This window comes from Ursus maritimus, unplaced genomic scaffold, assembly GCF_017311325.1.
Source record: "Ursus maritimus isolate PB19 unplaced genomic scaffold, ASM1731132v1 scaffold_9, whole genome shotgun sequence".
NCBI lineage: Eukaryota > Metazoa > Chordata > Mammalia > Carnivora > Ursidae > Ursus > Ursus maritimus.
The window spans coordinates 23406308-23431336 of NW_024427107.1; the positions used below are offsets into that span (position 1 = coordinate 23406308).

General features: G+C 36.4%; 2 protein-coding genes across 5 annotated transcripts in view; both read right to left on the reverse strand.

The window, feature by feature from the left end:
• STAU2 (staufen double-stranded RNA binding protein 2) overlaps nucleotides 1–25029 on the reverse strand; it is a 313767-nt gene that overhangs the window by 282335 nt on the left and 6403 nt on the right. The window contains exon 2 of one of the 2 annotated variants that reach the window (XM_040625537.1): nucleotides 23820–23885. The exons of the other annotated variant lie outside the window; for it this stretch is intronic. Coding sequence (XP_040481471.1) covers nucleotides 23820–23837 — 18 coding nt within the window. The 5' untranslated portion in view covers nucleotides 23838–23885. The remainder of the gene's footprint in view (nucleotides 1–23819; nucleotides 23886–25029) is intronic. 2 annotated transcript variants of the gene reach the window in all.
• Nucleotides 17875–25029, reverse strand: part of UBE2W (ubiquitin conjugating enzyme E2 W) — a 124900-nt gene continuing 117745 nt past the window's right edge. The window contains exons 6-8 of one of the 3 annotated variants that reach the window (XR_005833614.1): nucleotides 23820–23885; nucleotides 21267–21324; nucleotides 17875–19299 (exon numbers count right to left, since the gene is read on the reverse strand). Coding sequence is in view for 2 of the 3 variants with exons in the window: in XM_040625539.1 (XP_040481473.1) it covers nucleotides 23839–23885 (47 nt within the window). In the remaining variant the exon portion in view is untranslated. Of the gene's footprint in view, nucleotides 19360–21266; nucleotides 21325–23819; nucleotides 23886–25029 lie in introns of all 3 variants that reach the window. The other 2 variants (XM_040625539.1, XM_040625540.1) reach the window with 2 other exon arrangements.

Genomic DNA, 25029 nt, shown 5'->3' on the forward strand with positions numbered 1-25029 from the left:
ACCATATAACTTCAAATTAGACTATAACCTAAGGTTGTCCAAGCAAAATCACTACCCAAGGATCAAACTGTTCTGTTCTAATTGCCTATCAATTAGGGAAAAATTTAAGTTCCTACCTCATATGAACACAAAAATAAATTCCGTAAGTATTAAAATGTAAAATATAAAAATATGAGAAAAGCACATGAAAATTTGGCTAAATATCTGTCATAATCCTGTAAGACAAATGACTTTTCTAGATAAGAAGGGAAACCTAAAAATCATAATGGGATAAGCTGACAGATTTAGTAACATAAAAATATAAAATTCCCATACCAGCAAAACATACCACAAATGATGCTTACAAAAATCGACAAACTGGAGAAATAATTGCAACATGTAAAGAAAAATTAACATCCATAAAACACAAAGATGATAAAATAATTTTTTTAAATCCAATAGAAAAAAGGGCAAACGTATTCATATAATTTGAATAAACACATCTGCTCAAAAAACTAATGTCTAAAGAAATAAAAATTTGAATTCCAGTTAAATGTAATTTACCACACTAAACTGATAAAGATGATAAAATGAACATGTAAGTATTGGCAAGGATGTAAGAAAATGGGTGCAAACTCTACCGATGCAAACAGAACTTAGCACAAACTTTCTGGTGAGCAAACTGGCAATACTGATTAAAGCTTCAATTGCAGGGCACTTGGGTGTTGCAGTCAGTTAAGCCTCTGACACTTGGTTTCAGATCTCAAGGTTGAGAGATCGAGTCCCGTGATGGGTTCTGCGCTCAGCGCAGAATCAGCCTGAGTTTCTCTCCCTCTCCCTCTGCCCCTCACCCCACACACACGCAGTTTCTCTCTAAAATAAATAAGTAAATCTAAAAAAAAGTTTCAATTGCATCTATCTTTAGAACAGCAATTCTACATCCAGGTATTCATACTACAGGATGACTTGCATAAAAGATACACAGTGACAATCTGCATAGCAAGAAGGTAATTCAAGAACTGTAAACAAGCTAAATATTTATCCATCAATAATTAGTTAAATAAACTACAATGGGATGTGCAACCTTGAAAAGATGAGGTATAGAGCTTATGCACTAACACGGAAAACATTACAAAGTGTTAAATGAAAAACAGGACAGCTTACTGTCTGATCTTATTTTAATTCTTTTTTAAATCAAACAGGTGCCCATGCATTAAAGAAGAAATGCAACTGGCAGGGAACAGAGAGAATCCTCACTTTCTTTTTTTTTTCCCTTTGATTTTATTTATTTACTTGACAGAGAGAGAGCACAGACAGGGGAAGCGGAAGGCAGAAGGAGAAGCAGGCTCCCCGCTGAGCAAGGAGCCTGATGTGAGACTCAATCCCAGGACCCTGGGATCATGACCTGAGCCAAAGGCAGATACTTAACCGACTGAGCCACCCAGGCATCTGGAGAATCCTCACTTTCTACTTTGTAGTACCACACTGTTTTACCTTTTTACCATGAATATGTATACATATAACCTTTATATTTAAAGAATTATTTTACAAACCATACCAGAAGTAAGGAATAGCTTACAGTGTAAAAGTTTTAGACTCTGCTATTGTCCTTTCTAGTCTTTACGGGGCCACCAAGGTTCTGAAAAACAAGAAGATGCTCAAGGACCTGACTCAAAGCAGGCAATAAGTGCCATGTCTACAACCCCTGACTTCTGCAAATGAAGCCACCTTGGGATTTAAACACCGCTAAAATACAGTGTAGTCTTACCACCATTTGATATGGTCAGTCTTCTTAACTTTAGCCATTCTAACAGCTATGTAATGGTATCTCACTGTAATTTTCATTTGCATTTCCCTATTGACTACATATGTTGATCATCTTTTCATTTTTTACACACTATCTGTATTTATCTTGTAATGAAGCATCCATCTGAATATTTTATTCATTTTTAATTGGGTCATTTTTCTTATTGTTTTATTCTAAATATAAGTTATTAGGTATATGTTTCACAAAGATTTTCTCCCAGAATGTGGCATCTCTTTTCATTCTCTTACCAGTGTCTTTTGAAGAGCAGACTTTAATTTTAATAGCATATAGTTTGATAATTTGTCCATTTACATATTGTGCTCTTGGTGTTGTATCCAAGAAATCATTACCTAGTTAAGTTCTCAAAGATGTTCCCCCATGTTTTCTTCCAGAAGCTTGATAGTTTTAGGTTGCACATTTAGGTCTCTGGGCCATTTTGAATTAATTTTTGTACGTGGTGCAAAATATGAATTCAATTCCATTTTCTGTAGATCAGTGTCTAGTGCTCAAGCACTATTTGTGAAAAATGCTATTATTTTTTCCACTGTATTGCTTTTTATGGCTTTGTCAAAATCAGTTATCGATATGTAAGTGGGTTTATTTCTGGACTATCTTTTATGTTTCATTGATCTATTTGTCTATTTTTAAGCCAGTGCTGCTTTTACTGCAGCTTTATAATATTTCTTGAAATTAGGTAGTGTTGGCCCCCCAACACTGTTCTTTTTCACACTTGTTTTTGGCTATTCTAAGTTCTTGCATTTACATATGATTTTATTTTAGGCAAAAATGCCTGCAAGGATTAGGGAAGAATTCCCTTGAGTCTACAGATTAATTTGGTAAAAATCAACATTTTAACAAAGTTGAGCTTTCCAACTCCTGTACAGGTTATACAGTTAACTGTCAATATTGAAATAATATATATAACATCTCAATGATAATTATGTTTTCTAATGTCACCATGAACAGTGAAATATCAAATATTAAACCACTGCTGCTAGGGGAAAGACAGGTTCCAACAAACCTCTAGTCATAGTATTTTTCTCCATCAATATATAACCTTGTTTTTTGTGTGTTTCTGGTTATAGATCCCCCACTTAGTACATATCATTGATTCATCAACACTGAACTCAGAGTTTATCTAAATACATGTACTTTCTCCAAAAGGCACATCACAACTTTCTTGTGCTTTAGGAATACTACACAACACTTCAGCACCATGCTCAGGAGACATTTTAAACAGCTAAATCACCAACAAAAAACATAAAAATGCTAAAAATGTGGCACTAAACACAGCAAGGAAAGGACACTTGCGTAAGGCATGAGAGCTAAAACAAGAAAACAATGTTCATCCTCAGTTCGAACTGTGCACATCAGGCAACTCAAATTTTGTGCCACTCTGCAAAGCACTGCAAGTACTGATTCAGGGATTACAAATAAATTTTAGCACATAGTTCAATTCAAAATACAGAATTTGTATCAATTATATCTCTCAACGTATTTACTACATATCCTTCACTTTCAACAGTCTTCTATAGTTTTCAATTTTCTTTAACATTTTGTTAGATTTACTGTATTTCATGTTTTTTTAATTTTTTAAATGGCAATTTCTATTTCAATTTGATAGCTCCTTGCTACTTTACAGAAACCCACCTGATTTTTGTATATTAATCTCGTATACTTCAACTTTACTGAACTCATTCAATTAGTGCTAATAAGAGTCTGTGAGATTTTTGACATAGATAATCGGGCCATCTATGAATAAGGTTAATTTTATTCCTTCCTTTCCCATATGAATAACATTTTTTTTTCTTCCCTGACTGCATAAGCAAGAACCCCCAGGACAATGTTGAATAAGACTGGTGAAAGTAAACATCTCTACCTTGCTTCTGATTGTATAAAAAAAGTATTCAATCATTCACCAGTAAGTACAATGTCAGTAAATGAGGTTTGTCATGAATGTCCATTATCAGATTGAGGAATCTCACTTCTATTCCTAGTTTGCTAAAGGGTTTCTTTTTTTTTTTTTTTAAATCAGGAATATTTATTGGACCACTCAGATGATTTTTTTTGCATCTACTGAGATGATCATGATTTTTACTTTTCAGTTTCTAAATATGATGAATCATATTGATTTTTCTTAAAGATTTTATTTATTTGTCAGAGGGAGAGAGAGCACAAGCAGGGGGAGCGGCAGGCAGAGGGAAAAGCAGGCTCCCCGCTGAGCAGGGAGCCGAATGTGGGACTCGATCCCAGGACCCTGGGATCTGGACCTGAGCTCAGGGCAGATGCTTAACCCACTGAGCCACCCAGGCATCCTGATTTTTTTTTTTATGTTAAACCAACCTTGCATTCCTGGGAGAAACACCAAGTGGTCATGACATATTAACCTTTTAATACACTGCTGAATTTGATTTGCTGAAATCTGGTTTAGATTTTTTTTTTAAGATTTTATTTATTTATTTGACAGAGAGAGAGAGACAGCCAGTGAGAGAGGGAACACAAGCAGGGGGAGTGGGAGAGGAAGAAGCAGGCTTCCAGCAGAGGAGCGTGATGCGGGGCTCAATCCCAGAACGCCAGGATCACACCCTGAGCCGAAGGCAGACGCTTAACGACTGAGCCACCCAGGTGCCCCTGGTTTAGATTTTTTGCATCTGAGTTCACAAATAGTAGTATTCTGAAGTTTACTTACGTCTTTGCCCACTTCTGGTTTCCCAGTAATGCTAGCATTATAGGCTTTAGAAAATATTCCATCCACTTCAAATATTTTTAAAAAGTTGATGTAGAATTGATATTATTTCTTCCTATACTTCCTTCCTATTTCTTCCTTCACTGGTTTTATATAATTGACCAGTGAAACTATCTAGCCCTGGGGTTTTCTTTGTAAGCAGATTTTTAATGACAATTTCAATTTATTTAATACACAGAGGGCTATTCAGATTATCTATTATGCTCTTCTGTTTCCTTTGGAATTAATTTGCTCTTCTTTTTCTACTCTTTTAAGGGAAACTAAAGTCATTTACTTAAGATCTTTCTTCTTTTCTAATACAGACATTTAAAGCTATATATTTCCCTTTAAGTACTGTTTTAGCGGCATCTTGAATATGTTGTTTCTGTTCTCATTCAGTTTAAAATATTTTCCAATTTCCCACTTGATTTCTTCTTCTAATGATGGATTACTTATAAGCATGCTACTTAATTTCCAAATATTTGGGAATTTTTCCAAGGATCTTTCTATTAATGATTTCTAATTTAATTCCACTGCGGTCTGAGAAGATTCTTTATGAATTGAATCCTTCTGAATTTATGGAGACTTCTTTTATGGTTCTATCTTAGTAAACATAGTCTATCTTGGTAAATGTTCTGTGTAAACTTCTGAACAAATGTGTCTTCCGCCCTTCTTGAGTGGAGTGTGCTGTAAATCTAGTTAGGTCAAGTTGGTTGACAGTAGTATCCAACTCAACTGTACCTCTGGTAATTTTCTGTCCACTTATATCAATTACTGAGAGGGATCACTGAAATCTCTAATTGTGAATTTCTCCTTGCATTTCTATAAATTTTTTTTTTGCATGTTTTGAAGTTCGGCTATTAGGTGTGAAAACATTAAACCTGTTATGTCCTCTTAATTCACTGCCCCCATTATTTTTATGAAATGACCTTCTTTATCCCAGATAACACTGAAATCTCCCTTGTCTAAAACTAATAAACTCATTCCAAGTTTCTTTCAAATAGGTCACCATGTTCTACCATTTTCCACATTTTACTTTTAACCTATTTGTGTATATAGTTAAAAGTGCTTCTTGTAGGCAAGTATACAGCTGGATCTCGCTTTTGCTTCAATCTTGGCCTTTAAATTGGGGTGCTGAGAATATTATATTTGTTTATATTTATATTTAATGCAGTTACTCCTTAGAACATTTCATCTTACTCATTAGAACATATCATCTTGCCATTTATGTTTGTCCCAGCTGATCTTCTTTCCCTTTTCATGTTGTCATGACTTCTGTTGGAATTGTTCTGTATGATTAAATTCTATCTACTTTTCTTTGCTTATTACTTATAACTCTTTAGTTTCCTATTTTAGTGAGTTTACAATATCTTTAATTTACCACAGTCTACCTTACATTACACCACCTAATGTAGAGCTTAAGAGTCTTATAATATACTTCCATTTCTCCCTTGGTCTTTAAGCTACTGTTATCACACATTTTATTTTTATGTATGCTATAAACCATACAGTATCTTGTTAATATTTTGACTTTAAACAATTACATCTTAAAGAGATTAAATAAGAAACAAATTCTATATATTTACCCAAGTAGTTACCATTTCTTGCATTCTTTTTTTTTTTTTTTTTTAATTCAATTGGCATCATTTTCTGGCTGTCTGAAGGAGAGACTTAAAAACTTTCCCGACGTGTGTGGCGGGGGGGTGACAGCATTGAATTCCTTCAGCTTTTCTGTGTCCGAAAATGAATTTTTTCATGTTGGTTTCTGAAACGTATTTTTGCCAGATATAGAATCTAGGGAGATTATTTTTCATCTTTCAGTACTTTAAAGATGCTATTCTACTGTTTTCTTGCTTATATTATTTCCGAACAGAAATCTAATGTCATCTTTATCTTTGTTCCTATGCATACAACTTGATCATGTCTTTTTTTTTCCTCTGACTGCTTTTAAGATTTTCTCTTTATCACTTGTATTTGGTAATTTGATTATGATGAGCCTTGGTGTAGTTTCCTTTATATTTCTTATACTTGGTAGCTCATTGAACTTTCTTATAGTTTCATCTTAATAAAACTTATTTGGAAAGTTCTGGTCTATGGTTTCATCTTAATGAAACACATTTGGAAAGGTTTTGGCCACTACTAATGGAAATATATTTTTATGTAACCTGCCTCTTTTAGGAACTCTAATTACTTATATATCTGATTTTTGAAGGTATCCTACAGCTAATTGATGTTTTCTCCCTCTCTCTTCTCTGTATGTTTCTACTGGATGGTTTCTATTGCTATGCCTTCAAGTTCATTAATCTCTTTTCCTGAAATATCTAATCTACCATTTACCTCATCCAGTGTATTCTTCATCTCAGATGTATAGTTTTCATCTTTAACAGTTCTATATGGATCTTTTTGCATCTTACATGTTTCTGACTTTCTGAACATACGGAATATAATTACAACAAACACTTTTAACATCCTCTGCTAATTCTATCATCTGTGTCAATTCTGTGTTCCTGTGATTATTTTCATTATGGGTCATGTTTTTAGGATCCTGTGCATATATGAGAGTCTTTAACTGAATGACATACACTACGAATTTTAACTTACGTATGCTGGTATTTCCCACTCCCACAAATCTTCCTGAACTTTGTTCTGGGATGTAGTTAAGTGACTTGAAAATACTTTGTTCTCTTGCTTTTCTAATTTGTGACTCAGTTCCAGAGCAACAACATCGCCTCAACCAGAAGGATGTGCCAAACTCCACATCTCAGTTCTTACTGCCTCTGCCACATCCTGGTGAAGTCTCTCAGCGCAGTAGGCCGGGACAATTGTAGGGCTCACCTCACTTGTTTCTCCCCACTCAAGGATCACTGGCCATCACTGCCTCATATGCAGTGTCTTCGGAACCACGGTTTGCTGTACTTTGTTTTGTGGGGCAGAGGACTGTTCCATGATGAGTATAAATATAGTCCCTGTTACTACACATGAGCCAGATGCAGACCATCCTTGTACTTTTTTGTTTGTTTTAGATTTTATTCATTTATTTGACAGAGAGAGACCATGAGAGAGGGAACACAAGCAAGGGGAATATGAGAGGGAGAAGCAGGCTTCCTGCCGAGCAGGGAGCCCGATGCAGGGCTCGATCCAAGGACCCTGGGATCATGACCTGAGCTGAAGGCAGACGCTTAATGGCTGAGCCACCCAGGCGCCCCCATCCTTATACTTTTTAAAAAGTCTATTTTTACCTTTATATTCCAAATAAGTTTCTTGACACCATATATTTGAGTATTACTTTTCTAGCCAATCTGAGTATCTTTACTTTTTAACTAGATTGTTTAGATCATTTATATTTAATTATCAAAAAGGTGAAATTTAAATCTACTATTTTGCTATTTTTGTCCCATCTCTTGTTTATTTTTTTTTCATCTTTGCCTACCTTCTTGTGGGCTGATTAGTTTTTAATATTCAATTTCATCTCCCCCATGGGCTTATAAGTAATTTTTCTTAATTTTTAAATAGCAATTGCTCTACATTATAAAAGCCTACACTCAAATAAATATTATACCACTTTGGGCACAGTACAGGCACCTAACAATACTATACTTTCCTTTTTCCTGTACCATTCCTTATGCTACTGACATCAGTCAATCTATTTCCATGTATGCTATAAGCCACCAATTCATTGTTATTATCTTTGTTTTAAATAATCAACTATCTTTTGAAAAGTTTAAAAATTAAGAAAATATATTTTATGTTTACCCCATATTAAGCCATTTCTTGCACTCTTTATTCCTTTTCACAGATCCAAATTTCTACCTGTTAGTACTTTCCTTCTGCCGAAATAACTCCAAGATTTCTTGCAGTGCAAGTCTGCTGAAAATAAATTCTCTGACTTTGCTTCTCAAAAGTTGTTTCCAGGGGCACCTGGGTGGCTCAGTTGGTTAAGCATCTGCCTTCAGCTAAGGTCATGATCTCGGGGTCCTGGGATCAAGACCCATGTCAGGCTCCCTGCTCAGCCCTCTGCCCCTCCCCCTGCCCTCTGCCCCTCCCCCTCCCTCTCTCTCAAATGAATGGATAAAATCTTTAAAAAAAAAAAAAAAGTTGTTTCCAGGAACGCCTGGGTGGCTCAGTCAAACATCCACCCTCGGCTCAGGTCATGATCCCAGGGTCCTGGAATCAAGTCCCACATCAGGCTCCTTCCTCAGCAGGGAGCCTGCTTCTCTCTCTGCCTGCCACTCCTCCTGCTTCTGTGCATGCTCTCTCTTCTCTCTCTCACACAGATAAATAAATAAAATCTTTTTTAAAAAAAGGTTGTTTCCATTGCAAATCACATACCTGGGTAAGGGACTGATATCCAGAATATATAAAGAACTCTTACATCTCAACTAGAGCAACAAAAAAATAAATCCCAATTAAAAAATGGGCAAGGAACTTGAATAGATATTTCTTCAAAGATGATACACAAATGGCCAACAAGCATATGAAAAGATACTGAACATCTCTAATCATCAGAAAAATGCAAATCAAAACCACAATGAAATACCATTTCACACCCATTAGAATGACCACTAACAAGAAAAGAGAAGAGAAGCAAAAAGAAAAAAGAAGGAAGGATGGAAGGAAGGAGAAAAAAAGAAAAAAAGAAGTATTGGTGAGGATGTGGTTCCATATAAATTTTAGAATTATTTGGTCTAGCTTTGTCAAAAATGCCGTTTGAATTTTGATAGAAATTGTACTGAATCTGCAGATTGCTTTGGGTGGTATGGACATTTTAATATCAATTCTTCCATGAGCATGGTATTTATTTACATTTGTGTCCTTTTCAATTTCTTTCATGATGTCTTAGTTTTCAGTGTATAGGTCTTAAACCTCCTTGGTTAAATTTATTCCTAGGTACTTTATTCTTTTTTAGACAATTATAAGTGGGACTGCTTTCTTAATTATTCTTTCTGATAACTCATTACAGAAACTCCACAGATTTCTATGTTGATTTTTGTATTGCATCAATTTACTGAATTCATTTATTAGTTTTAACAGGTTTTGGTGAAGTCTTTTAGGTTTTCTATATATAGCATCCATGTCGTCTTTAAGTAGTGACAGTTTTACTTCTTCCTTTTCAAACTGGAGGCTCTTTATCTCTTTTTCCTACCAATTGTTGTGGCTAGGATTTCCAACACTATGTCGAATAAAAGTGGTGAGAGTTGGCATCCTTGTCTTGTTCCTGATTTTAGAGGGAAGGCTTTCAGCTGCTTACCACCGGGTATGATGTTAACTATGGGTTTACTATATATGGCCTTTGTTATGTTGAAGTATGTTCCCTCTGTACCCACTTCATTGAAAGTTTTTATCAAAAATATATGTTGAAATTTGCCAAATGCTTTTTCTGCATCTATAAAGATGATCATAAAATTCTTTCCTTCATTTTGTTAAAGTGGTGTATCCTGTTGGTTGATTTGTGGATGTTGAACCATCCTTGCATCCCTCAAATAAATCCCACTTGATCATGGCTTATTATCCTTTTAACATATTATTGAATTCAGTTTGCTAATATTCTGTTAAGAATTTCTGCATTGGGGGCACCTGGGTGGCTCAGTGGTTAAGTATCAGCCTTTGGCTCAGGTCGTGATCCCAGGGTCCTCAGATGAAGCCCCACATTGGGTTTCCTGCTTGGCAGGAAGCCTGCTTCTCCTTCTCCCACTCCCCCTACTTGTGTTCCCTCTCTATCTCTCTCTGTCAAATAAAATAAAAATGAAGGAGAAGGAGAAGGAGAAGGAGAAGGAGAAGGAGAAGAAGAAGAATTATTATTATTATTATTATTATTATTATTATATTATTGCATCAATATTCATTAATGATACTGGCCTGTAATTTTTTTTAAATTTTTATGTGGTGTCCTTGTCTGGTTTGCTATCAGGGTAATGCAGGCCTCATAAAATGAGTTTGGAAGTATTCCCTCCTCGATTTTTTGGAAGAGTTTGAGAAAGATAGGTATTAAATCTTTTTGACTGTATGGTAGAAATCACCACTGAAACCATCTGGTCTTGGACTTTTGCTTGTTGGGAGATTTTTGATTACTGATCAATCTCTTTAGTAGTAGTGGGTTCATTCAGATTTTCTATTTCTTCATGATTCAGTCCTAGGAGATTGTATGTTCCTAGGAACTTATCCATTTCCTCTAGGTTATACAATTTGTTAGCATACATTTCTCGGTGGTCTCTTATGATCCTTTGTTCTGTGGTGTCAGCTATAATTTCTCCTCTTTCAATTTCTGATTTTGATTATTAGAACCTTCTTTTTTTTCTTGGCTAGTCTAACTAAAAGTTTGTCAACTATCTTTTCAAAGAACCATTTCTTAGCTTTATTAATTTTTTCTATTGTTTCTCAGTCTCTATTCAATTATTCCTGCTCTGATCTCTGCTATTTCTTTTCTTCTACTAACTCTGAGCTTCATTTGTTCTTTTTATCTAGCTCCTTCAGGTATAAAGTTAGATTGCTGGAGATTTTTGTTTCTTGAGGTAGTCCTGTATTACTATAATATTCTTAGAATTGCTCTTGCTGTATCCCAAAGATTTTGGTACGTCAGAGTTCTATTTTCATTTGTCTCTCATTATTTATTTGCTATCTTCAATGACAAAAATGTTGAGTAGCATGTCATTCAAACTCCCCATTTTAGTGGTTTTTCAAGTTTTGTTCTTGTACTTGAGTTCTAATTTCATACTACTTTGATCAGAAAAAATGCTCAATAGAATTTCAATCTTTTTTTAATTTACTGAGGCTTAACTGGTGGCCTAACATGTGATCTAGCCTAGAGAATATACCATGTGCATTTGAGAATACTGTGTATTGTTGCTTTTGAATGGAATGTTCTGAATACATTAAGTCCATCTGGTGTCATTTAAGGCTGATATTTCCTTATTAATTTTGTCTGGATGATCTATTCATTGATATAAGTGGGGTGTTAAAGTCCCCTACTATTATTGTATTGCTATCAATTCCTCCCCTTTAGGTCTGTTAATATTTGTTTTATATGTCTTGATGTTCCTATGTTGGATGCAGACATATTTATTAATGTCATGTCTACTTGTTGGATTGACTCCTTTATCATTATGTAATACCCTTGTCTATTATTATAATTATTATTTTAAAGTCTATTTTGTTTGCTGTGAGTATGGCTATAGTAGCTTTCTTTTCTTTTTTGTAATAAGCTCTACACCCAACAAGGGGCTTCAACTCATGACCCTGAGATCAAGAGTCACATGCTCCACCAACTGAGCAGCCAGGAACCCCTCCAGCTTTCTTTTCATTCCTGTTTGCATGGAATAGCTTTCTCCATCCCTTCATTTTTAGTCTGTGTATGTCCTTACTTCCGAAGTGAGATTCTTGTAGGCAGCATATAGATAGGTCTTGCTTTCTTTTTTTTTTCCCCCATTCCACCCCTGTGTCTTGATTGGAGAGTTTAGTCCATCTACAGTTACAGTGATTATTTATAAGTATGTACTTATTTCCATTTTGCTCATTGTTTTCTGGCTGTTGTCATAGTTCCTCTGTTCCCTTCTTCTTTCTCTTCCCTTGTGGTTTGATGGCTTTCTTTACTGTTATGTTCAGATTCTTTTCTCATTTTCTTTTGTGTATTTGTTGTAAATTTTTGCTTTGTGGTTACCATGAGATTCATATATAACTTACTATGTATAGAATGGGCTACTTTGAATTGCTAGCAATTAAATTTGAACATATTCCAAAATATATTTTTTAAAGATTTTATTTATTTATGTGACAGAGATAGAGACAGCCAGCAAGAGAGGGAACACAAGCAGGGGGAGTGGGAGAGGAAGAAGCAGGCTCCCAGCGGAGGAGCCTGATGTGGGGCTTGATCCCAGGATTCTGGGATCATGCCCTGAGCCGAAGGCAGACACTTAACAACTGAGCCACCCAGGTGCCCTTAACTATCATAGTTTTAGTTAACTTTACTATTTTTGTCTTTTCTTGAGCTTCCTACTTGCTTTATAAGTGACTGATCCTCTACTTTTATTTATTTACTTTTCTTTTGGGTGGGGAGGGGCAGAGAGGAAGAGAGAGAATCTCAAGCTGGCTCCACACCCAGCTCAGAGCCTCATGGGGAGCTCAATCTCACAACCCTGAGATCAGAACCTGAGCCGAAATCAAGAGTTGGACACTTAAATGACTGGGCCACGCAGGCACCCCTGATCCACTACTTTTAATATATACTTACCTTTTCCAAAGAGATTCTTACTTTCATATATTGTTATTAATGCCATTTCTTTTGTTTAGATAAATCCCTTTAAGCATTTCTTATAAGACTGGTTTAATAGTGATGAACTCCTTTAGCTTTTGATTATCTGAAAAATTCTTAATCCCTCCTTCAATTCTGAATAGCCTTGCCAAATAAAGAATTTTTGAATTTTTTTTCCATTCAGCACTTTGAATATGTCATGCCACCCGCTTCTGGCTTGCAAAGTTTCTGCTGAAAACTCTGCTGATAGCCTTATGAGGTTTCCTTTTTATGTAATAAGTTGTTTTTCTCTTGCTATGTTTAAGGTTCTCTCCTTAACTTTAACCATTTTAATTATAATGTATCTTGATGTGTATCTCTTTGGCTTCATCTTATTTGGAATTTGCCGAGTTTCCTGGACGTGTATGTTTATTTCCTTCCCCAGATTAGGAAAGTTTTCAGCCATTATTTCTTCAGAAAAGTGTTCTACCCCTTTCTTTCTTTCTAGGACCCATATAAAGTGAATGTTACTGCACTTGATGTTGTCGCAAGGATCCCTTAAGTTATCTTCATTTTTTTAAATTCTTTTTTCTTTTCACTACTGTCTCTACATGAGTTCTACTGCTTTGTCATCAGCTGATCATCAGCTCACTGATCCAATATTCAGTTCATCCAGGCTGCTGCTAAACCTGTCTAGTGTAGTTCTCAGTTATTTCACTCTTCGGCTCTATAACTTCTGTTTGAGCTTTCTTACACTGTCTCTTTATGAAGGATCTCACTGTGTTCATCTATTCTTCAAAGTTCAGTGAGAATCTTTATGGCCTATAACTCTGAATTCTTTATCAGGTTGATTTGCTTATCTCCATTTCATTAATGTCATTGTCTGATGTTTTATCTTGTTCTTTCATTTGGAATATATTCTCTGTCACCTCCTTTTGCCTGGCTCTTGTTTGTTTCTACAGATCAGGCAAATCAACTACCTCTCCTAGCCTTGTGTAGGAGATGTCACATGCACCTCAGAAGCAAAATCCCCTCTGACCACCAGAGCTAAATCCCCTATGTGGGCTGTATGCACTGTCTACTGTGGTGACACCATGTCTGCAGCATAGGGTGAGTGAGGCTGGCACCTGACTCAGCTGCAGCATGTGGCTGTGTGGAACTTTCACCCGGCTGCCAACATGTGATTGCACAGTGGGAGTGGGCAGGGTTCTCAGCTGGGTGCACCCACTGGCTTCGGCAATTTGACATACAATTACAAAATGGTTCCCACCAGCACCAACATTAGCAAGGTAGGATGAGGTCACAAATATGGCACCCACTAATGTCTCCACCTCCAGAGAGAGTCCCAACAGTTTCCTGCCTGACAGATGCCTTAAAATCACCAAGTGGGTCTTCTTCACAAAGGCACTTTTCAAATTGGTATTTTTGTGCTGGTCCTGGGGTGAGTATATGTGCGAACACTTTAAGAGTGAGTTCTCCATTCCCTAGTTCTATGGTTTCTCTGGATATAATCCCAGGTGGTTGTCAAAGCCTGGTGTTTCAGTGGCTTATCTCTCTAATACAGTACCTAAGGATTGGGATGCCTGTTGTGAAGCACCAACCTCCTGCTCCTCGGGAAAAGTTTTGTATTTCTGAGTTCCCTCCTGACTGTGTATCACACCTGGGATGGGTGTTTTTGCAAGATGATGTCTCTGCCTCTTCTCCCCATCTCAAGGCTATCTTTTTTGTCCTTTGCTGAAGAGGCTTTGTTCATCCAGTCTTGTGGTCTTTTTCAGAGGAAATCGTAACATATGTAGTTGTTTATTTGTTATGGGAGGAGCAAGCTCAGAATCTCCTACATCACCATCTTGAAGCCAACTCCTTAAATTTTTTTTTTGAGGTGAAATTGACATAACATTGAATTAAACATTTTTAAATGAACACATCAGCAGCATTTAGTACATTCACAATGTTGTGCAACTACCACCTCTATCTAGTTCCAAAACATTTTTATCACCCCGAAAAGAAACTCTGTACCCATTATGCAGCTGCTCCCTATTTCCCTTACCCCTAGGCCCTGGAAAACACCAATCTGAGTTCTGTTTATATAGGTGTACTCATTATGGATATTTCATATAAATGGAATCATACAATATGCAACCTTTGTGTCTGACTTATTTCACTTAGCAAAATATTTCCAAGGTTCACCACACTGCAGCATGTATCAGTACTTCAGTTTTGTTTTGATTTTTTTTTATAGATAGGTGAATAATAGTCAATAGTATGTGTATACCAAAATTTGTTTATCCATTCATCCATCTACAGGCATTTGGGCTGCTTCCATTATTTGACTACTGTAAATAGTATTACTGTGAACAAGTGTGTACATATGTATGAGTACCTGTTGTCAGTTCTTTGGGGCATACACCTAGGAATGACTGGGTCATATGCTAATTCTATGTTTAATTTTTTAAAGAACTGCCAAACTGTTTTCCACAGAAGGTGAACCATTTTCCATTCCCACCAGCAATGTACAAGCATTTGTTTCTACATCCTCACCAACACTTGTTACTGTTTTTGTTTTTTACTCTAGCCATTCTAGTGGGCATGAAGTGCTATGTCATTGTGGCTTGCATTTGCATTTCCCTTTCATTAACAAGGCTGAGTATTTCTTCATATGTATACAGGCCGGGGTGCCTGGGTGGCTCATTTGGTTGGGCATCTATCTGCCTTCGGCTCAGTTCATTATCCCAGCATCCTGGGATCGAGCCCCACATCAAGCACCCTGCTCAGCAGGGAGTGTGTTTCTCCCTCTCCCTCTACCGCTCTCCCTGTCCATTCTCTCTCTCAAATAAATAAATTTTTTAAAATCTAAAAACTAAAAAAATTTAAAAATTAAAAAAAAAACCCACATGCACATTGGTCATTTGTATACCTTCTTTAGAGAATTGTCGATTCAAGTCCTTTCCCCATTTTTCATTGGGTTGTTTGTAGTTTTGTTGTTGAGTTGTCAGGATTTTAATTCTTATATTTAGGTCATTGATCCATTTAGAGTTGATATTTTAATGCAGTGTGAAGTAGGGATCCAAGTTTATTCTTCTGCATGTGGATATCTAGTTCTCCCAAAACTATCTGTTAAAGAATTGTTCCTTCTTGAATTGAGTGGTCGTGGCATTCTCGTCAAAGATCATTTGTAGATATGATCATTGTCATATAGAGATATATATATATATATATATATATATGTTATATACACTATAAGTTTTATTTATTAGTTTCTCTCCTCTCAATTCTATTCCATTGGTTTATGTCTATCCTCACGTCAGTACCACACTGTTTTGACTACTGTAGCTTTATGGTGTTTTGAAATGCGGAAGTATGAGACCTCCAACACTATTCATTTTCAAGAACAGAGTTTTGGCTATTTGGGCCCACTGCAATTTCATATGAATTTAAGAATCTGCTTTTCCAGTTCTTCAAAGAGCTCACTAAAATTCTGATAAAGATTGCATTTAATCTATACCTTGTTTTGCATAGTATTGACACCTCAACAATATTAAGTCTTCCAATCTATAAACACAGAATGTCTTTCCATTTATTTAGGTCTTTAATTTCTCTCAACAATGTTTTATAGTTTTCAGCACACCAATCTTTCAACTCCTTATGCTTTTGGACAATATTAAATGGAACAGTTTTCTTAGTTTCCTTTTTGGATTATTTACCACTGGTATACAAAACGCAATTTATTGTGTGTTGACCTTGCACCTACAATTTTTCTGAATTTGTGTATTAGCTCTAGTGGGTTTTCGTGGATTCTTTGGGGTTTTCTATATATGGGATCATGCTGTTTACAAATAGAAATAACTTTACTTCTTCCTTTCCAATTTGGATGTTTTCTTTTTCTTGCCTAACTTCTCTGGCTATAACTACTACCACAATGTTGAATAGCAATGTGAAAACAGGCACCCTTGGGGTGCCTGGGTGGCTGTCAGTAATGCATTTGCCTTCAGCTCAGATCATGATCCCAGAGTGCCAGGATCAAGCCCCACATTGAGCTCCCTGCTCAGTGGGGGGGGGGGGGGGTCTATTTCTACCTCTTCCTCTGCTCTTTCTCCCACTTGTGCTCTCTCTTGCTCATTGTCTCAAATAAATACATAAAATAATGAAAGAAAGAAAGAAAGAAAGAAAGAAAGAAAGAAAGAAAGAAAGAAAAAGAAAATAGGCACCCTTGTGTTGTTCCTGATCATAGGGAAAAGTTTTCAGTCTTTCACTACTGAATTGGATGTTAGTTGTGGTTTTTTCATAAATTCCTTTATCTATTGAAGAAGTTCCCTTCTCTTCCTAGTTCTAGAGTGTTTCTATTACAAACATTTTGTCAAGTCTCCCATACTAACTAGTGATGTCTGTTTGCTTGTTTCCCTTCCTCCTCCACTGATTGATTTTCCTACATTGAACTGCTCTGGCATTCCCACCTGGATAAATCCCACTTGGACATGGCATATAACCATTTGAATATATTGTTGGTTGCGTCTTAGTGTTTTGTTGAGGATTTTTGCATCGATACTCATAAGGATATCAATCTATAGTTTCCATATTATTTCTCATGGTGTCCGGCTTTGATATTAGAGTAATGCTGGTCTCACTGAGTTAGGAAGTATTCTCTGTTCTCCTATTTTTGGGAAGAGTCTCAGAGGAATTTGTGTTAATTCTTCTTTAAATGTTTGATAAAATTCATCAGTAATGCCATCTGGTCCTGGACTTTTCTTTGTTTGGGAGGGATTTTTAAATTATTATTCTTAATCCAATCTGTTTGCTTGTTATACATCAGTTCATATTTTCTATTGTTTCTTGAGTCAGTTTTGGTAATCTGTGTTTCTAGGAATATGTCCAATTCATGTAGGTTATCCAATCTGTTGATATACAGTTGTTCATTGTATTATTTTATAACCTTCCTTATTTCTTTAAGGTCAGCAGCAATATCTCCACTTTCATTTCTGATTTTAGTTATATGTGTCTTTCCGTTTTTCCCCTTTTGTCAGTCTAGGTAAAGGTCTGTCAATTTTGTTGATCTCAAAGAACCAACTTTTGGTTTTGTTGATCATATTGTTTCCTATACTCTATTTTCACTTATCTCCACTTTAATCTTTATTATTTCCTTCCTTTGGCTTGCTTTGGGTTTGATTTGCTCCTCTTTTTCTACTTTCCGTAAGGTGAAAAATTAGACTTGAGTTCTTTTGAGTTCTTCTTTTTAAATATAGGTATCTACTGCTATAAATTTCCCTCTGAGCACTGCTTTTGCTGTATCTCATTACATTATGGTGCACTGTGTTTTCATTTTCATTTGTCTGTAATTATTTTCTAATGTCCCCTGTGATTTCTTCTTTGACCTGTTATTTATGAGTGTGTTGTTTAATTTCTACATAATTGTGAGTTTTCCGGTATTCTTATTGACTTCTAGCTTCATTCCACTGTGACTGAAGATATTTTTATGATTTCAATTATTTAAAATGTATTGAGATTTTTTTGTAGTCTAACATATGGACTATCCCTTGTAGAATGTCTCATGTGCACTTGAAAAAAATATGTATTCTGCTCTTACTGGGTGTTTTGTGTATGTCTATTAAGTCTAACTGGCTTATAATGCTGTTCAAGTCCTCTATTTCCTTACCGATCTGTCCTTATTTAAGGTGAAACAAGCATTATAATTTTTGAGTCAATGATTAAAACCATAAATTTTATTGTTGGATTCTGAATTGTCTTGCATTCCTCTAATGCTGGACTTTATTCTGGTGCACAGTTAAGTTACTTGGGACCACTCAAAGCCTTCTGAGGACTCTTCCCAATGCCTCATGTATTACAAGGTCTTTAGACTCTGGATAGTCTAGACACAAACTATTAATGCCTTGTATGAATTCTGGAAATTGTTTTCTTACTGCTTTCCAGTAGTTCTTTCCCTGACTTTGACTAGGTCTTGTCATGCATCTACAGATCATAACGCAGCCAAAAACTCAAGAAGCACCCTTTGCAGATCTCCAGAATGTTTTCATGCTTGAGTGCACTTTTCTACTTATCTATATACTCACCCCTCTTCCCCCAAGTCTCTTCTCTCTGGCACTCTGCCCTGCAATTCTAACCATCTTGGCCTTCCCAAACACTTGTCTTTATTTCCTAATCTCAACAAAGGTGGGCTCTGTTTTGGTTCCTCCTCCTTGCACTGCAGCCTATAAACAACCTCTAGGCTCTACTGTGAACTGGTGTCATAGAAGGGCTTACCTCATTTGTTTCCATTCTCTCAGGGATCAGTCTGATGCCACCTGCCATCCAATGTCTAAAAATCATTGTTTACATATTTATATGTTCTCAAGTTGTTTAAGGAGGAAGAGTATATTATTGCTGCATAACAAATTACCCCCAACTTAGCATCTTAAAAAACAAGCATTTATTTTTTTCACACAGTTTCTGAGGTTCAGCAATCAAGAAGCAGCTTAGCTAGGTGGTTCTGGCTCAGGATATCTCATGAGGTTGCAGTCAAGATGTCGATGGGCCAGTAGTTTACAGCTGGAAACTTGACAAGGGCTGGAAAATCTGCTTCCAAGAAGACTCAGTCACACACTGTTGGCTAGAGGCCTCTCAGTTCCTTGTTAGCTGTTGGCAGGAGGCCTCAATTTCTCACTACATGCGCCTCTCCATAGAGCCATTCACAACATGGCAGCTAACTACTCTGAATGAGCAAGAGGTGGAGCGGGGAGAGGGGAGGGCAGCACAAAGGGACAGAGAAGAGGCAAAAGCCACAATGTCTTTTATAACCTATCCTTGGAAATGATCCATCACTTCCACCACATTCTATTGGCCACACAATGTGTGAAAGGATTATACAATGGTATATCAGGAAGCAGGGATCATTAGGGCCATCTTGGAAGCTGGCCACACAGAGGAAAAATCCTGTTATGCCAACACAGCAGAAAGCCAAAGCCCTTCTTACATATTTTAACTTCCTTATGTTATTTTTTTAGTCCTCAATCTATAGATGGCATCCTACAGCTTCAAGAGAGATTGGCAGATTCTACTCCACAGCCAGACTTGGATAAAATAACTAAGAGTAAGTAGCAGCAGCTTTTAAGAGAAAAGAATAGAGCTCTTGGTGCCTATGGCAAGAAAGAGGAGAGCACTTACAGTAGACCTGGACTTGAAAAACACCCAAGTGCTTTTCATTCCCCCAAACAACTACTCTACTCTAATGACTAACCTAAATGTCTGCCCTCCTTTCTCAACAATCTCCAGAGCCAGACAGCAATAGCAACAGCAATATTAATACCAGTAGCAACAGTACCAGGGCCAATGCTAAGCATTTTGCCTTTGTTATTAGTTCAATTACTCCTCACAACAAACCTGTGAGATAAGTATCATTATCCCTTAAACTCTAGGTCTTAACTTCTTGATAATCGTACCCTAGCTTTACACTTTACAGTGTATCTCGGTACACCTTTATTCTTCCTACATAACACCTGGCTCCCTCTTGCCCGATAGGGTTCTCCTACTCTTCTGGCATTGAAATGCTGTTTTGTCCTGCCTGTCCTCCCATTCCACTTGAGTCAGCTCTTAAAGATTTCTCTTAGTTCCCATGTTCCCAACAAAAACTCTTTCAAAGAAACCACCAGACTACAGAGCCTTCTGTTAATGCCCTCCTGCTGGCCTCTCCCAATGCTACAGCTGCCTAATACAGGCTTCCCCTTAAACGCTGTAGAACACATGCCCTGTCAGGTCTGCCTCATTAACTGATCCCAAAAACTCTGCCTTATTTCAGCCACTCATTTAAAAATATTATTTCACAGCACACGTGTCTTCTTAATTTATATTTCCTACAGCTTAATGTTAAAATGGGTTTCCTTTCCCTGGGGGTTTAAATTAATCACCAGGGAGAAAGGTTCAAAATATACCAAACTCCTACTTAGTACAGTACCGTGGAAACACAGATTCCCACTAGTTATTTGTTGAATAATGAATGAAAAATATAAAGTAATAATTATAAATAGTAGCTCAAAAATTCTCAAGGGGGTATAATCCAAAAAATTTTATTTACAAATAAAAAGGAAAAGTTACCAGTAGACACATATAAACAATTCACAAAGACAAAACACAAAAGAACAACGAATAGAAGCAAATCATAGAAAAGCAAATTAAAATATCACTTTTTGTCAGACAGATTGGCAAACATTGAAAATTTGTCAGAAAATAAGAAAACAGGCATTCTAATAGATTTTTTTTGTATTTTTGGTATTTATGCATCAAATATCTTTAAAATCTGCATACCCGTTTGATCAGGATTTCCACTTCTAATAATTATTTATAAGAAAATACTGGACAAAGGAACATAGTTATATGCAAAAAAAAAAAAAAATCACTGTGGCACTAACTGTAATACAAAATCTGTCCAACAAGAAGGGTTTGATTAAACAAATTTTAGTAATTCCAAACTACAAATTATTAAATCACTTCAGAATATTATATAATCCCAGGTTTTTAAAGTAACATATAGTCACATAAAAACATACCTGCATAGAAAAAAATCTAGAAGTGGTATAGACCCCAAAATGTTAGCAGTGATTATCTCTGTAAAAGAATAGGGGAATTATTTGTGATTTTTTTCCCCTTATCTCTACTACTTAATTTTTCTACATGAGTAGCACATGGACAACACACATTCTTAAAAGGCAAAAGTAAAAATGAAGAGTTACAATTTAAAGGCAGAAGTGTCTCTATAATAGGACATGGAACATTCCCGTGGTCCCTGATAATAATCATGTCAAGCAGAATTAGCATCAAGTAAAATATTTCAATAGCCTTGTTTTTAAGTAGTTCTAGGAACACCCATGGAAGAATCTGTTAGTACTACTCAGGCATCTTAAGACAACAAACAAAAAGACCTCTCAAATACAAATTCAGTACTAATCCAGAAGACAGTGTTGAAACTCACGCAGTAAAAACCTCAACTGCTTTAAGGTGTCAGCTTCAATCACCTTTTCAGGCCTTTTCACACTATCTTGAGAGCCTACACTCCAATAGGAAAGCAGTCACCATGAAAATGATAAAACATCAATCATTCCTAAGTTTAAGAATTCAATGCAACTTTAAGTTTGGCTGAAAAGAGTCTTCTCTGTAAGTTCTATTCCAAAATAGATTGATTTTCCCCTCAGATTTGAACATCTGGGGGGGATAAAACTTAGTCGATAACAAGAGAGAATCCTGAGGTGAGTCTAGAAATACATGTGTGTTACAAGCAAAGCATGTACACCTCTAAGCACTGTGTACAATTTCTAGTCAAAGCACAGGGAACTGCTTGTGGCCCTGCAGAATGTTGCCTAAAATTGTTTGTAGGGCCTGATTCAACATGACCAGTAGCACGGACAGTAAATCTTCATTAGGACTAATCTATAATTTTCAGTGACGTTGCTTGGCATAAAATGTATGTTCTTTCCACCTGTCTATGGTAGACTATGAAACAAATTATTCTGACTGCACCTGTATAATTAACAGCAGGTATCCATACATTTAGCATCAACACAACCTACAACATATAAGCTCCATCAATGCATCCAAGGGGATTTGACAGCGACTATGCAACAAAAAGCACTAAGCATAGTACAGCTTTAAGATTTCTTTAAACCTATATTAGTAACATCTTTGATGAAAGCAATATTTATTGCATGAGAAAATTTTCTAGTACAAGCAGAAAATGAAAGAGCAACTTTGCATAAGAAAGAGATTTTATGTTAATAGCATTGGTGTAAAGCAAGCATATAATACCTAAACTGACAACACAATTATGTGATTATTGTTGAAAAGAATGGCGATCTCCTTGCTTTAGTAACAACCCTAGCACCATCCATCCACTTATTCAGCAAATATATGAAAAACCACATACAGCCAGAAGTATTCTAGGACCTGGGGAGATTAAAGAATAAACAAGCAAAGTTGCTACCTTCATGGAGCACATGGTCTCATAAGGAACAGAGATGTTAAGCAAACAATCACATATTTGAATGTAACTGCGAATGTCAGAACGTCATTAAGGGCAGGGTACTAGGAGAGCAAATAGTAGGATTGGGAGTCAAGTGAGCCAACCACAGGGGAGGGAAAGAGAGGCCCAGGCAGGGGTAATCTATGCAGAGCCCCTGCAGCTGGAATGACCCTGCCCAATCCAGGAACTGAAACATTTAGATTGGAAGCATTTAGATTGTTTCCTGGGCCCATGTTAACTCTGAGATGTAAAAAGACACCCAAGTTAAGAGATAAGGTTGGTAGCTGCTACATGGGTCCAGAGCTCAGGAAAGAGATCTAGACTAAGTATGAACTTAGAAGTCACTGGTTTAGAGATGCGTGTGATGCCCAGGCACTAGACGGTGTTACTTAGGCAAGGTGACCCGAACAGCGTAGGGGCAGGCTTGTATCACTTCCTCAAATCATGCACACACGAGAGTCATTACTCCTTGCAATCAAATTACTTACTTCTCCCAATTTACAAAATCTAGAATAAAACAAAGTATTTTCTAATATTATAATACAATGCCCTATTTGTTCAGAAAGGATAAGATTAAATGTATATAGCTCTTGGAGAAATGTCAAGACCTGAGGAAAATATTTTTTTCAGTGAGTCTAAGACATTGGATGCTAAAGCTTATTTAGCAAGGCACTTCCTTCTAACCTTTTCCAGTGCCCTAGGAAAGGAACTTTTTCTAACACACTAATTTAACTGCTTCATAAGATTGTCACTAGAAAAGCTTTCAGTCTGCAAAACTGCCGCCTACTGAAGCTAGATCACAACTGTAAACATGCTGAATACACCAAGTCCTGGGGGGATGTAACATCAAAAAGACCAGACACACCTTGTGCTCTGCACACTCAAAAGTTTCAGAACAACTTTCAGACCTATCACTATAATCCTTAAACGACCTGCCCTGCACAGTCTCCTATGATGAATATATAATATGTAATTGCTCTACAAAGCAGTGGTCAGGGTTATGGTTACAGAAAAGCTGGGTTAAAATGTTCCACAATGTATGGCCCAAGCACCATATTAAGTAGGACATGCCTTAACACAAACTCACCTGATTTATTTGAAGCATGTTAAAACAATATTGACCAAACTGCTGTATCCCTCACGGCTCCAAAAACTGGAAAATGAAAATGAAGAAATAAAGTTCAACTTAGTTGGTGATCTCAATGATTAGCACTTTAAACACATGTCCTTGATCAAAATCAAATATAAAATGGAGTAGATCTAGATCAACATAGAACTTTCTACGATGATACACATGTTTTTATATCTGCACTGTCTAATCCAGTAGCCACTAGCCACACAGGGCTACTGGGCACCTGAAATGTGGCTAACGCAACCAAGAAAGTAAATCTTTAAGTTTTTTAAAATTCTCTTTCATGTTAATTTAAATTTAAATAACCATACGTGACTAGTGGCTACCATAGGGGACAGTGCAGATCTAGGTTGGAAAATGTCCCTACTGGTCCTACACTTCTAAGACAATTTGAGCAGAAGTGAAGCTATTAAAAATAATCTAAAAATTTCAGATTAATATTTAATATACACTCCCCTTTCTCTAGTAAGTTCTTAAAGAGCTTTGTTTCCAAATTCTATAAGCTAAATTAAGCCTAAAGAAAATGCAATACATAGTCCTCTAGGTGGTATGGAAGAGTACACAGTTAAGATTACCCAGCTGGATTTTTTTTTCTGTTTGTGGTTTTGTTTATCATCGCTATAAAAATAGCACAAACAAAAAATTTCACATAAAATCTTCAGAAAAAGAAATCACCATCCTGACACATCCCGTTGTTCCATTTGGATTTGTTTCCTTCTGGGTCAGACCTCCTCACCACGTTGTATTTCCTTTCATGTGGCAAACCTCTTCTACACTTAATTTAAAAACAGATACCAAAGAAGGGCAGAAAACCCAAATCTATAAATAAATAAATAAATCAATCAATCAATCAATCAATCAATCAATCAATCATGGATTCTTATAATGGTAAGTTTACATAAAAAGTAAATTATGGTGGGGGCACCTGGATGGCTCAGTTGATTGGTTAAGCATCTGCCTACGGCTCAGATCATGATCTCAGGGTCCTGAGACTAACCCCCAAGTCAGATTCTCTGCTCAATGGGGAGCCTGCTTCTCCCTCTCCCTCTGCCCCTTCCCCTGCTCATGCTCTCTCTCTTGCTCTCTGTATCTCAAATAAAGGAATAAAATCTTTTAATAAATAAATAAATAAATAAATAAATAAATAAATAAAGGGGGCGCCTGG